The following is a 15,754-nucleotide window of genomic DNA, read 5'->3' on the forward strand; positions in this document are numbered from 1 at the left end:
ATTGGATGGTGGTCGGTCGAGAACGGCGATGGATGTGGAGTAAGTAAGTTAAGTGCCTCTAGTATTTATGTGGTAGCACGAACGATGATGAATAGGGTTTTTTTTGTGCAAAAAATAGAAAAAAAATATGTTAGCCTCTGTAAAATTATGTTTGCGAAGTACGTGATCGACCTAGTGGAAGTTGCCTTTTTTTAGATATAATTTTTATTTATGAAATATTTGTAGTTCATTTATTTGTATAGGGTTTTGCGGAGCGTACGGCAGCGAAACGTTGGTTAGATTTATAGTTGAGGTTTTCAAATGGTAACAAACAAATTATACAACGGAACGCAGTTTCAACTCAGCTATTCTGCTCAAAGCTTTTTATTCTCTCTTACTCTCCCTTAATTTATAGTTTTCTGCTTCATAACATAACTGAATCACGTCTTTAAAGTTATGTGCATTGTTGCATTCGAAAGTAGAGCTATTGCAATTATAAGTTAGTTATTGCTAAAGTTGTGTAGATTTGGAATAAAGTTCCATTTTTCTTGTCAACATTTCGACATAATTCCTCATAATATAATTTTTAATAAAAGTTCAGATTCAAACGATTTTTTTTTTGATAAACAACCAATTACGAAACGCAAAAATAAAATCCGAGAACAGTTTTCTCAAAGAATTGCGAACGATGAACTTTTCTCTCTTAGTAATTCGAAAATAATGCTGCCACTTTTGTTGAATCTACTGTGCCATATATTTCGGTTTATGTGGATGATTATTTTATGTGCTCGGACTCTATTTTCTTTTCTCGTGTAAAACAATCGTCTCCTAAAGCCAAGAATGAGACAAGGATTGCATGGCAATTCTATTTTAAATATTTTGCATGCTTGAGAATTGGTTTGGGAAATTACAGCCTGTATCCATTAAAACAAGAATAGTACCGGCTAACGCCTAGTGAGTCTTTTTTCTTTTTCTTTTTGAACCTCACCATCGTTTTTGAATCTCACCATCGTTTTTGAATCTAACCATCATTCCCAACCACCTATCCCTAATCGAAACTTTCCTAAAGACTAAATGTCACTACTTTCGAGCAATAAATTATGAAAATAGGTCGGGTCTCGCATTAAGTATAGATTAAGAGCATTAAGTATGATTTCTGTTTATTGCCAGCTTGGTATTTATTCAAGTACCACTTCGGTATTCAACTAGCAAATTTTCGATTTATAAATAAGCAAGCGAGCCGATTAATATCATCAGTCGGTGTGCAGCTTTCAAACATTAAACATCTCTACAACCTCCGTATGAGTTTGGTAGTCAACTACCACTTTGGTAGTCAACTACCACTTTGGTAGTCAACTACCACTTTGGTAGTCAACTACCACTTTGGTAGTCAACTACCACTTTGGTAGTCAACTACCAAATACTCGATTTACAAATAGACCAGCAGGCAGAATAATTTCATCAGTCGGTGTGCATCGTTCGAGGAAGAAACATCTTTAGCCGACGTTGTCTAACACTTCTTTTCGCTCTATGAAATTTTGATTTTTGAAAATTTATATAAAAATATAAAATGAAATATTTTTGACATGGTTTCATGGGTGAAAATATTCCAAATGGTTATGTTAAAAATAAAAAACCGTAAATTACTTGAAAAAACATTTACTGGATTTTCCAGATATGCACACTTTTTTGTAATGATGGGCCCATCTTGAATTACAGCACCACCTGCATACTTTTTCAATCACTTATACTTTTCTCGTATACAGAAAGGTTCAAGGAACACATGATTTTTCTCCCACTCAATTCGTATCAAAATTCAATTTTATAAAGCCGAAAAAAGTTTTATATAACGGCGGCTCCCTGGCCCAAACCAGGCCGATCCCAGCTTGGCAACATTGCGATTCGAGTTCGTGGCTGACCCACCTACGATAATCAACCATAAAATCCCTTTTCACATCAGGAGCTCATTGAGTTCTCGAAACCGCTGATATGTTGTCAAAATTAAAATCTAGATGCTGTGTCCTGTTAAAATTGACTGATCCTAACCTACACAATTATTTTGTACCATCTTTTCTCATTGTCCTATGCTCCACGAGAATCCCAATTTCTAACAGATGGCAAGCATATCATGAGTATAATTACCGAATCTATTACTTTTGATTTAAGATCTTTTAACGTCACATTAGCCATCGCTTATCGTTTACTTTTGACGTTGTTGTCTATTTAATAGCATAAACGTTCGAACGTTTTTGTAAGAGCAGCAACGAACGCTCTATTCTGTTAACTCACAGTTTCACTATGGAGCTTTTAACAAAACTTCGTTGAGACGTGATATATTTTACTGCAAACTTAGTCATTTCGGGTGCGAATAGCAAAATTATTACAAGGGACTATTCTCACCTGGTGTGAACCTTACCATTTGCGAAAGGTTAAATATAATGGGAAGAAGTTAAATTGCTTCCTAACACAATTTTCAAAAATCACAAGCCCCAGCATTAATTGTATGTGAGCTTCTATTTTTTTTTTTTTGGCTGTACGGGCTGTATTTTTTAAAAGTTTCAATTGACAAAGCTAACACACGCCAGTGCAAGTTAAAAATGCGACTTATTACACTACACGGTGTTTTCTAAAATTATAAAAATGCACAGATGACTAAACACAACGAATAACCTGTTTAGGTCACCCGTTTATCTTTGTTGTAATGCACTTGTTTACGTGACTCACTTCAAAAGAAAATACTTCTGCTTATCAAAATGCATCGCCATATCAGTAAAAATAGATTTACAACTTTTTAATGTACCCAAACCACATAGTTGAATACGTCCCATAAAATAATAACTCGAAGATTATTTATAAAACTGCAATAAATACAATTTAAACGCGTTTTGTTTACCCATACGATGAATAATATACGAATACATTTTGTAAATTTCTCCAGAAGAGACTTACTATATTCTGACACGGTTAAAATTGAGACAAGTGAGCATTTACACCATTTCTTAACAGCTTGCCTGTCAATAATTTCTAAAACGAATATCAATTGGTTCCCGTTATAGACAATGAGCCCATGACTAATTACATTCTTCATTCAAATTTTAATTGACACAATTATGCCACTACCAGTGGTAGAAATGAAATATTCTATCAGTCTACTTCATATGAGTATTATAGCGATGTTTTCAATTTGAACTTCACATTTTTACTGAGGGGCGAAATTGGTCGTATGACCTTAGTCTATACAATTTCATATTGGTGAATACCTGCATATCGCAGAATTCAATTGATAAAAACCTCGTTCTCTGGAAACAACTAACATGCTGCTGATTCAGCAGTGCTGAATAATATAAACTGCGCGGAAGCATTTAAAGTCGAAGTCGTATTCTCGCAATCAACTTGTTTAGAGCGTATAAACAAAAGGAAATAAATTTTCGATATAAAAATTGAAGCAAAATGAGTTCCTTGTTCTTTGTGTCGTTCTTGGTACTATCAGTCTTAGCTGCAGTCGATCGTGAGTTTTTCTTGTAAAAATTGCTGAAGCATTTCGTGAATTGGAAGTTATTTTTGCAGAAACTCATGCACAGTTCAATTTTGAGGGGATACAATGTGCCAAAATGATGCAAAGTTCAGGTAATACCTTCAGAAAGAGGGCTACTGACATTGAGACACGTATACGCAATCTGGACAGAAACAGCGCTAGCAAACCAGAGGTGAAAACGCAACTTGCCCAGATTCGCTCAGAGCTGACCGCGAGTCAGAGTACTTGGAATATATGTATCATGAAAACTACAAGCCCGCCGGAAGGATGCCTTTCAAGACTTGGTGCCTGTACTATAACATATTCTCTTGCTCTTACATCTTTTGAGAACCAAGTTAGAGCGCTTGGAGGATAAAATGTATTTGAAATTATGAAATAGATCGATTTGTTATACACTCCAATAAAAATGACTGAATTTTAAGTTAACTCTAAAATTCATGTTCAAACAATTGAAGTACGAGATTGACTAAATCCATCTGAAAATAAGATCTGATCGAAATACTATCGATATATACGTGCCGCATGTAAGAGTTATAGCGAACATCAGTTTTTTGAATGGTAAATACCAAACCAAAATGCAAATGGTGAAGGTGGTAAAGGTACAAACACGGCAGAGTAAAGTAACCCGTAAAGTAACTCGGTTTATTTTACTCTGCCGTGGTATAAATGATTTATTCGCCAAGAAAACCTCATTAGCTGCTATGCTTTCTAACGTTCAAACGATGTTTCAGCTTCGATAACTGCTTCTTGTCGTTCACCTACATTTTCCTCAACTTTTCCCTGTTCTTTGTGTTGGAACTTTAAATTTTATTTGGATATATCTTTTTGCCATATCGAACTAAGCATTTTTTAGTTCTACCTCAACTTCCAGCACCTTAGATTCGATCTTTTTTATTTCTTACTACGGACTCAACTCGTTTCTGACTTTGAGATATCTGATCCTGAAGATTAACAGTACTGTGTTCAAATTTTCGATCAGTGTTACAGTGATCCGAAAATGAATGCTGCCGTAAATTCGAGTCTTTAAATCAATGTCATTGGCCATAGAGGTGGTCGATGATGTTGACGATGTACCAAAACATTGCGTGGGCCAGAAATTTTGCTATGAAACCGTTGATAATACAATATTAGCGTGTCTAATATTAATTTAGGCATGAGTTGAAGATCGTATTTTACTTGTTTTAGGCACTTCTTTTGTAGAATCTATAAGGTTTCACACGACAACTTTACTTTTCATTTCCTTATTCTACATTTTTTACTGTTCCTCTTTCTGTTTGGTCTCCAATGTTCTATTCAAACTTGATTTTGATTTATGGCAAAAATACTTCGGAATGTGGAATCCAATGCCGTACTTCACTGATGATGCAATGCAGGATGTGAGATGTTAGCACTTTAATATTGAAACATTGAGCTCCATGCAGAGTGTACGCGGAGGATAATACAAATTTTACAGCACATTGAAATCATCAATTTATTTTTTTTACTTAAATACGAGTGTCGAAACGAAGTTGTTAGGTTATTATAAAAGTGAACTTGAGACAAAGATAATAATCAGCTCTTATCAGCTTAAAGTTATTTCTATTCACAAGCACACTTTGTAAAAATCATTTCCCACCAGCATATTTCTTATAAAACGCATGACAATATGAGCGAATTCCTGACGAGGGAAAAAGGTATCTTAGCGAAAAAATGAATTATTATTGAGAAGAAAAGACAGAACGTGCTAGATTCCATGTTAAATTTTCTGCGAGCTTTTTAATTAACTTTCTACCTGGTACTCGAATATTTCGAATAACTTTTTCTAGTTATAATACTCCCTACAAGGTTGACTTCAGAATATGCACATAATTTCTGATACATTGCAAGCATTTCTTCCATATTTTTTAAACCAAAATTGTTCACAAATTCTGTTACATTCATTTTATACTTTTCGTAGGTATTGCTCATTTCCGCTCATTATGTAAAATGTGTTGAATTCAGAAAACTTTTTTTTGTACTCAAAGGAAAAGGGATTATGTTGCAAACTGTAGTTTGTACGCTCCTTCAAGCGCAGTAGAAATGTCTATAAGAAAAAAGACCACATATTAAACTTTTGAGTTCGCTGCACCTCTAAGAGTTTTGAAAACTGTTTGAAGTCTGTTTTGGTAATTTTGGTAAGTCCAATTTTGTCAAGACCTTTTTTCAGGTTTTCAGTTGTCAATCTGCTAACATATACCGAATGATGTTAATTACGAAACGCCAACAATATTTTTTAATGAACGAACCATGATTTAGTCTGTTTACACCGACGAAAAGTTTATTGCATTATAGTGTGTACAAATGCTGTTGTTATGAACTGGGGCAGGTCAATGTTCGTTACGAGACGTAAAGAGTCTCATAAGAGCTACATTTTTTAATTAGTAATAAGCTGCACTAAGTTTTCATTAAATACTGCAACAGTAAGCAAGTTATGTATAAGGCATTCTCCTACTTGTTATTCATTGGCACAATAATTACGCTGCTATAATTGTCGCAATTGCAAAAAAATTCCAACTCAAGCTGTGAATGAAAATTTATGGAAATTTTATCTTTTTTCAGCAATAAAGTTTTTCCCTTCACTTCCCATTTCTGTTTTTTTTTTCTTTCCTGTTGAGAGACACACACACACACTCCCGTGTATATACATCTTTTAATACCCATTATCATACCTTTGTCTTCCAAAATCTACTTACATGGAAAACAATTTAAAAGAATTTCAAAAATTTGTAAATTTATTCTAATAATCGACGGTAATATATAACATGACGTTATCCCAAGCGATAAGCATTTTCAACTAAATTTAACGTTTTTCTTTTCTTTTTATGTTTCTTTTTTTCCGTTTTATTTCTCTCCATTTCATTGTCTTTCATTCGTTTTTTTTTTCCTTTTCAGGATCATGAACTTGTAAGACGAACCAATTTGAATACATTATCGCCTTTGTACAACAAAAGACAACTAAAATTTTCCCCGACAAAATATCACAATGATGTTCATAAAGCGACTATTACGTCACATCGCACCAGTGAAAATGAAAAGGAATTTTGGCGCATCAGCAAAAACAATTTACTCATAGCTAAGCTATTTGCAATTGGAAATGTCGATTGGACAAGTCTTGAAAATGTTATAAAATTTGTATATTATTGTTTGGTGAATCCCGTTTTGTTTGATGGCAGTGGTAGCGGTGCTGCAATTTCATTTGTAGATAGAGCATTCAATAAAATTGACACTGACATAGAACAATGTCCATTGGGCGACAATAGACAGCCGAATGTGAATTGGTCGTTGGTAATAGACAATTTCATAATTAGATTAATTCATATGGTCAATGGTGACCATAATTTTGTGAGAGTGTTTACTAGTGACAACATTTGTGCCAGATTTTCTAAATGTAAAATAATCGTATCATCATTTGTATATAATTGTGTTAATAATGTTTGTGATACATTTTTTACGAAATGGATAAATTGTGTGGATCCGAAACGATCACCGTGTGGATTTGAAATATTACTGAACAATCACCATAATAAGCGATGTGTTATACGTACCCGGAACAGAACCAAATCGAACCCAATTTCATGTGTAAATAAATTCCAAAATGTTCTGCATATAGTCGACACATTTCATTTTCGCAACGATCATAAACTTTTCCAATCAAATGAGCTTGCCAACGAGAACGATTTCGAAACGAATTTGTCACCAGCGCAAACAAACTTAAAACTTCATCATAATGGCGACGAATATAATAATTCCGCATCCAAATGTGAAATAGCGAAAAGTTCTATCAAATGGCACCGACAACTTGCACACAAATCATTCCCGTTATCATCGTCACTTGAAAGTTCTGTTGGCAATCGACGATTTTCCAACGGAACCGATTTATCGAAAACCAATAACTTCGGCTGCAGTGTCTTCAAACACCATTTCCTTTTGATATTCTTCATACTGATTACATGCACGCCCATTATTTCGGCGTCTTTGCATAATATCAAATACAGTACGAATACCGTCAAAACGAAATACGGATTGCTGAGAGGAATAATGGTGCGGACGAATCCGTCAGTCGAAGCTTTTTTGGGCGTACCATATGCAACCCCTCCAGTGGGAAGTTTACGGTAAGTCTTAGAATTAACACGTTGCCAGTCATTGCGACTTGTCAACTTTAGGCATACCGGAAAGTGCTAAGGGAGTCGAGGAATACATCCAAATAAATTTGTAAAAACCAAAAATTTGAATTTTGATTTTTAGAAATTTTATTTGGAGGTATTCCTCGACTCCCTCAGCATTAAGGTACCGACAGTGTCTGCTCGAGCATTATCCCCTACGTGTTAAATTGTGAAACATTTTTGAGTTTTACATTTTACTATCACAGGCACTTCGTTTGTTTGTATATGAGAGAACATGAAGTAGATTTCACTGTTTTGCTCTGTCAAATATATTACAATGTGGGTGATAGAGTGTATAATAGTAGTTTTTTTGATACCAACATTGAAAAATGATACTTTCGCCCCGCATATGAGGGGCGAAAGTAAAAAAATGCATCCCACGGGGAGAAAGTACTTAACGAAGAGCGAACGCAACTGAACGAACAGCGAAAGTGACTGACGTCACAGAAAATGAGAGAAATGAGTCGAGTTGTCAACAAAATCCGCTCATATTATGCAGAATACTTTGATCAAAATTGTAAAACACTGTGCGCCAGTGTTCTTATTGAAATTAGCATACAAAGTTGATACTTTTTGTTACTGAATGATTTGTTAGTTATATCTTAATTTTTGTGTGTGTTATTGTTGTGATGGCTAAATTATTAAATTTTTCATATACCAGGGGGCTGCCGCCCCCTGGACCCCCGCATTTTCTGGCTAAATGCCTTTTTATTTCAACATTTTGTTGCGATACGTATCAATTTTCAATGTTGGTATCAAAAAAAATAGTATGAACGACTCGGGGCAAAAGTAAAAAAATTCAACCTGTGCGATTAGAGCCCTTGCCTTCGGCGCGGGCTCCAACTCTCGCACACGGTTGAATTTTTTTACTTTCGCCCCTTGTCATTCAATGTACTATTACTACACAAGGGAAGTAATTTTCTATCTCGTATACCGATGAGTAAAGGTTTACAAAAGTAATTGGTTTCTATTCTCTAAGAATGCAAGTTCAGAATATTTGCTTGAATATGTTTTAATCTATTAAACTCGTCTTCGATTTTCTGTGATTTTCGTGACAGTAACACTTTGGAAATTACCTCATCCCAAAGAACTAGCATGTGAAATAATACTGAAGCTTTGCATCTGATGCCACTGCTGGACGAAACTGTATTGGAAAAGTTGTTGGATTTAAATTTACATAAAATATATTTCACTTTCTCTGCGAATAATTGGATTCGAAACACGAAAATTCGCTTCAGTTCAGAGTAGATGCGGTTAATTTACTCAATTAGGTATATTGTTTTTGACGAGTGTAAAGCTTGTAGTTAGAAGTTAGAACCGAGGTGTCTACATTTCGATTTAATATTTTCCATGAGGAAAAACCATTTTCCACCGCAGGCTTTAAAACAATAAACGTCAGTCACGTCAACGTTAAATCACTTGTTTTAAACATTAAATGAAAAACTTTGTTTTCCTATTAACTGTTAAAACAAATTCGCTAAACTTATATCCAAACTTGTGTTTCAATCAAAATTTACGAATTTCCAGGTTCATGCCTCCAGTAACACCATCAACATGGCGTAATACACGATTAGCCGATCGATTTTCACCGGTCTGTCCTCAGGTTCCTCCAGTCTCCGGCGACGATGCTCTATTCGACATACCCAGAGGAAGATTGGCCCAATTAAGACGTATCCTGCCTCTGCTATCAAATCAATCAGAAGACTGTCTCTACCTAAATTTATATGTGCCAAGATCAGGTAATGTTCCCGTTTCTTTTTCTTTTCTAGAGCAAACGAATTTGTGCCGAAGTAGAGGAATACCATTGACTATTATATATGTACACATAACACAACTCTTCTCACATTCACATCTATAAGCTACGCACATTTATAACTAAGAGAAAAAAATACGACGACAAAAACGGTTACCCATTCCATGTCCCGCATATAAATACATATTTCATTCAAATGTAATATTTCAGAATACCAAAAAAAAAAAAAACCGAAAAAAGTCTTACATGAGGAATGCATGAGATGGATTGTTTCAAACGAAAATAGGACGAAAAAAAATTCAGAAAAATAAGATATTTTTTTTCGCTTTTCTACATGATACCGTTGTCACGTAATATGGAGAAAATGTTAAATATCTAGCCAGAGGCGCTTTATACATATATGATAAAATATCTTTGGTGACAATCCAACACTGGTAAATTGTTACATAAACTTTCAAGTATATACATGACATAAGATTTCCTGTGCATACGTCTATTATATATGTGTATTTTGTGGGATAACATATATGTCCTCCATTTGCCACCATTCATTCATTCATCTACCTTACCACGTTTTATGTGCTAGAGAATCCATACACTCTAAGCCACACATGAGATATGTGAGGCTACCCCTAAGTGTTATTTTACAAAAGCCTCGAGGTGATTTCAGAATTAATTTAAATTCTATTTAACTTGTTTTATATATATGCTGAATCATTCAACGAAAAGGAAGCTAAATTTTTCACTCGAAACGAAGAAAAGCTTCTGCGGTGTTTGTGAATTCTATTGTCATTCTGTTTAAATAACTTTAAAACTTAACTTGTGTGAATATATATATGTTGTGCCATTGCGATACGGTTACGTAGACGACGAGTATATCATGGCTTTATTTTGTTAAATTATTTCCTTGATATTCTTCGGTTTTGTTATGTTACAAATTTATGTGTTTCGCCACAACGAAAGTGTCAGATTATATGTATATATAGAAGAGCGATACAAGTGTTTAACGTTAGCATTTTGTATTCCGTTGAATAGGAAGGAAAATAATCTTCGAAAGTTTTTGGATAAAACTGGAAAAGGAAATCAACGAAATCTTCACATAAAACTAACAAAAGTTTTGTGCAGAAAAAATGGTCGCTCTGGAATTTTAAATACAATTCAATAGATGGAAGAATACTTTTGATAATATTTTCCGTGCCGTGAGCAGTTTTTACCTCTTGGGATAAATGGCAATAAGTTTTTAATCTCCTGAAAGGGATGAATTTATTCCATCTACAATATGGATAATTTTACGACTTTCCGAGAATTCAAGATAACTAATACGTTTAAAAACATATGCTGAAAAAACTAGCAGACTAACGGTATACCATGAGGTTTTCTTCTCCTCACAATTTTTTAACTGATATGTTTCCATGATGCCTCAGTAACAGTTTTCACACCAATTTTAAAGGTAACACCATGCCAGGTAATATATGCGAGGGAGAAACTAGAGCAAATTTTATCCCACCTACTTCCATTTTCGTTTATTGGCGTACTATTTCCTTCTGTTGGTCCACCATTTCCTTCTATTGAAACCTGTCCCAGTATTTGCTCGCGTTGTTTCCCCCTCGCATATATTGCCTGGCCTGGTATCAATGAACTTTCCAATAAGAGAATTAGCATTTCCCTTTACTTGACATTTAAATGGGAGGTAGAATATTCGAACATTCGAAGTCAATAATATTGTTCCTGTACACTTGAAATTGGCAATCCAAGAACACACAACAAACACGTTCACATCTGAAATCTTCACTTCACATTAGCGTTAAGTACCAATTGAAGTGTTCTTGATTTCTCTGTCGATTTTTATTAAAAATTGCAATCTTGCAATTAAAACAAGTAGAGAGTTGTCTGGTATATTTTTCGCTGACAAGTGGATTGCTTTTTAATTTATCGTTTGTAACTATTCTTCAAGAAATTTATTGATCTTAAAAGTGAATTATAAAAAGTAAATCGATTTCATTCCTTCATTTTTGATTGAAACTTGCACTCTACAATCTACAACCGTTGCTGCCGTGAACAAAATTTTATACTCTCCTGTCGAACAGGGAAAGAAAAAACGTTGGTGCAGAAAATCCAGTTGCTGTCACAAAGTAATTTTGTGATATATTGAAACGACTACATTTTCAACGGAATATAACATTTTGCTGTAAAAGTTTCTATTTTAACTATTCGATCTGAATGTATGCTATTTTTTTTTATTAAGCATCAATTCCGTAGTGCATTGCAGTGTGTTAAAAATCAGCTGCAAGCACGGCGGGAGTGAAGTTTGGTACAAATTATTCATCGTATTTGCGTTTATTTTCCTCGACTTATTTTCGCGTTACCAGTTTGAGTGTTGCCAATTATGTTCAAAACAAACTGAAAGGTTTTAGGTTTAGGAAGTTGAAAATAGTTCATGATATTTAAGTAGTCTCAATATCGTTAGTCTAAAGAGAATTTGAATTCGAATTGATGAATGCATTACTAGATACATACAGATTTATATGTAGTGCCGGATTTCGAGCTGTCGCCGAATTAAACATGATGAGGAGGATCATTTAGTTGACAAACTACAGGAAATGTCAGTGAAATTAATGCATGAATTTGCTTCAGCTGATTTAATAGACCAAACTCTTCTAACATCTTTATATACTGGCTTACCACTACCACGAGCGTGTGGGTAACTATTTCACCAGCATAAAGACGTATAATCAGTTTTGTTTGAATAAGCTGAAAAACAGCTGAAGCAAGTGCTTGCCTAAATTTCACTGTTGTTGACTGTCGTTTTTCTGTATTCTCTGATTTCGCATGTTATTTCAAATGGCAATTGAGAGAATTAGAGAAACGATGATATCTCTAAAAATCCCGAAATCTGTATTTCTCCGACTGTAATTCCAAAAAAAGTCAAAACTGTATCTACTCATCGTGTTTGAGTGTACCTGTCTTATATTATTCTAATAACCCTCGCGGAGAGGTTCCTAATCGTTCACAAATGAGGGGAACCCTCTTCTGACAAAAACCTTTTATGCAATTCCCCATACAATTTCGCTGGTCATTATTTTTAATCTGTCGCCAGGTGGCGACTCTATCATTGGTACAATTAACGAGAGTATTCTCTTGATTTAATAATTATTTGATTATTTTATTTGATTCGTAGTTACAAAATCTATTACTTCATTAGTTTTGACAAACATTTTGCTATATCTGTATGTGACTGATCTTTTCTTTTGTAGCTGTTGTTGATAACAGATAATATATTGTCATGTGTATAGAACACCACGTACATCTTTTTCCAACCTTCAACAAAAATGTTGCCTCTGTAATCAGTTTTTATTTAATTAAAAAGTGCTGACAAACGGATAGCATAAGTGATTCAATTTGAAGTAAACATGTGCACAGAACGTAGTCTTTCACAAGAAGTTATATTGCAATTTATAATTCAGAAAGTTATCTAAACCCGTTCGTTTATGTAGTAAAGATATACATACGGGCACATATAGGAATCGGTGACACAGAAAATATTAATTCAAGTGAAAGTGAAGACTTTAATCGTGACTTAACTCTGATTATCTCATCTCATCAACATTGACATCTTTTATACTTTACGATACGGTTACACACAAGAGCTTTGTTCCCTTCTATGCCAAACGTATATATGTGTATGTGGCGGGGTAATAAATTATGCAAAAGTTCATACAGCCGTTTTGATGGTGTTGGAAAGGGTTACGCAAATTTTCTATTGAAATTTAGATATTCCAAGAATCCTCCTTACACACAAGGGTTTAGTTTTCGAAATAGATATTTTATATGAAGTAAAATCTTATTTAACTTTGACATGTTAAGGGTGTGTTGCATACTTCTTTTTTCCACTTCCCTTCGTTGAATGCTTAAAGCATTTACGTTATGGTTTAAAACAGATTGTCAAGTGAAATATATTTGCGTTATATAAATTTATACCGAAGTGAATAATATATATGTGCGAGCACCTAACCAAATCTTTTTAGTATCATGTCATAACTGAAGAACGGTGTGTCTCACAACATAAACTTTGATGGGATAATCAATAAATGTCTCTGATTCTGATTAGATCTTTTAAATAGAACACTTCAGATTTCCTGCGTTGCATAATCGGGTTTGAATTCGGATTTTAAGCATATTTAAGAGAGATAGGTAGTCTACTGAAAAATATTTATGCCATTCTGCGACGGAATTGAACTGTTTCTTGACTCTTTGTGATATCGTACTGAGGAAGATTATTACACGCAGGTTTATAGTTTTCCCAGGAGAAACGGTTATATATTCAAATCGACCTAATATCATCAATAGAATATCTTATCCGATATGTGCAGACAACCTATCCCACATAGACCAATGAAAGTGTAAAACAGGTATGGTCTATTGTCGGCCCGGAGGTCATAAAAATTTGATTTTCGTACTTAAACGCACTCATTTTCATATTATTTTGACATAAAATGTGAGTGCGTTTAAGACGAATTCGGCGATCGACCATACCTTTTATCTACTTTCATTGACATAGACCACTCTTCACACCCTGAAAGACTAAAGTACATAGCAAATGTTACCGACAACAAGAATCGTCACCATTTGCTTCGTCTTAACAGGCGAGTCTAAGCTTCATGTATGTGCACGATATTTTTACAACCTTAGCTTCGTCTCGTGCGATAACATACATCCATACTAATCTTGTTTCCTAATAGTTATGTATTGAATCAGTGCATTGTTTCCCCAAATTACTATTGATGTTGCGTTCATCAACGCTTCTCCTCATATGCCAATAATCTACTGAAACAAGACACGTATGAAGTCCATTTATTGCACTAGATGTCGATTGACTCGACATCGTTTGCGATAAAATACCAGCGTACGATTCGGGTTTCATACACATTTTTCAATGGGCGAATTCCTGGCGGACATAGACAAAACATACAAATCAAAATTGTCATTGAAAAACATCCTAAAATCACTGCACCACATACCACTTGTTCCTTTCATCCAAATGAACGCAAAAATTTTACATACTCGTCGCACACTTGAGATACATGACCGTTTGATGTATTTTGGGTGGGTGCGAAAAACCTTTTTCGCACTCATTTTGGGCGCCATAAATTTTTTCGCACTAACGTTTAAATGAAATAAAACGAGTTCAAACGAACTTACGCCCAGATTGCTGTGAGTAACGAATTCCTCACTGAATTGTATAAATGCTTGTATAAATGGTGCAACAATAATTCGAAAAACTCTGAATAGGCGGCTTCGGGCACTAACCTAAACGGGAGAGAAGATTATGTCCCCTCACCTCTGATTCTTTAAATAAGTAATAATTTTACGTAATTAATGATTTGTTGAAACGATTAAATTCGGATGTCATATCTATATTGTCTATTATACTTAACTGAAACCAATTCAGGCAGCAGGTTTTTTTATGTCAAGGGTGACAAAACTCCATTTCGGTGACATTTTTCACACGCCTCTTTGGACGATTCGAAAGTGATCAATCATTTCGTCATTTTATTGAAAATATTCCCTGTTACAGTAAGTCTGTATTTGCGATTACCATTTAGAATAAAAAGTCAATTTATCAAGAAAAAGTGAACTGAATAGATTCACTCAATTTTACTCCATCGAAGGGATAAAAATAATTCGTTTCAACAGTCTTGCAACTCTAATCATCTTTTCGAAAAAAAATTGTTTTCACAAGTTAACGAAATCCATCATTTACATCGATATCACTGCTTCAGTTATACACACATACTGAACAAATTTATTTTCGTAAGTGCAAAGTTTTGTTTGCTATTAAATCCCCAGCTTTTTATCTTCTAAACACTGAGTATTTCAAATCGTCATTGACGGTTCACTATACTTGTACGTATTATTTACTTTGCAACCGCGAAACTTTTCTCTTCATATATCTGTTAAACTTGACATTAAACCAAGTTATTTCATTATAGGAGTATAACAAAATCGATTCGGGGGGTAACACAATAAATCTAACATTTAACATGATTTTATTTAAAGCTTTTCATGGAAATGAGTTTAAGTTTGCCAAAGTCTTTCCTCTGTTTCATTCGATAAAATGTACTTGTATGTGTATATATGGCCCTACACGTCTAGCATTTCTCTAAAGCAGATATGTGATATGAACATTAATGTCTGACGGATTTCAAAGTTTGCCTTCTGTTTATTGATTCTGCAGTCGAAGTTCAAAAAACGATTTTTAACTTTGTAAGGCGCTTAAACTTTAACATTCCAACCGTCAAAGAAATG

At 34.4% G+C, this 15,754-nt stretch overlaps 1 protein-coding gene across 7 annotated transcripts in view; it reads left to right on the forward strand.

Moving 5' to 3' along the window:
• The window catches only part of LOC119066431, a 90,266-nt gene that overhangs the window by 54,925 nt on the left and 19,587 nt on the right, over positions 1-15,754 (forward strand). For all 7 annotated transcript variants that reach the window (XM_037168917.1, XM_037168918.1, XM_037168919.1 and 4 more), the window contains 2 exons: positions 6,425-7,644; positions 9,223-9,434. In XM_037168917.1, the coding sequence (XP_037024812.1) occupies positions 6,425-7,644; positions 9,223-9,434 (1,432 nt within the window). The remainder of the gene's footprint in view (positions 1-6,424; positions 7,645-9,222; positions 9,435-15,754) is intronic.

This window comes from Bradysia coprophila, chromosome IV (genome assembly GCF_014529535.1).
Source record: "Bradysia coprophila strain Holo2 chromosome IV, BU_Bcop_v1, whole genome shotgun sequence".
In the NCBI taxonomy this organism is placed as follows: Eukaryota; Metazoa; Arthropoda; class Insecta; order Diptera; family Sciaridae; genus Bradysia; species Bradysia coprophila.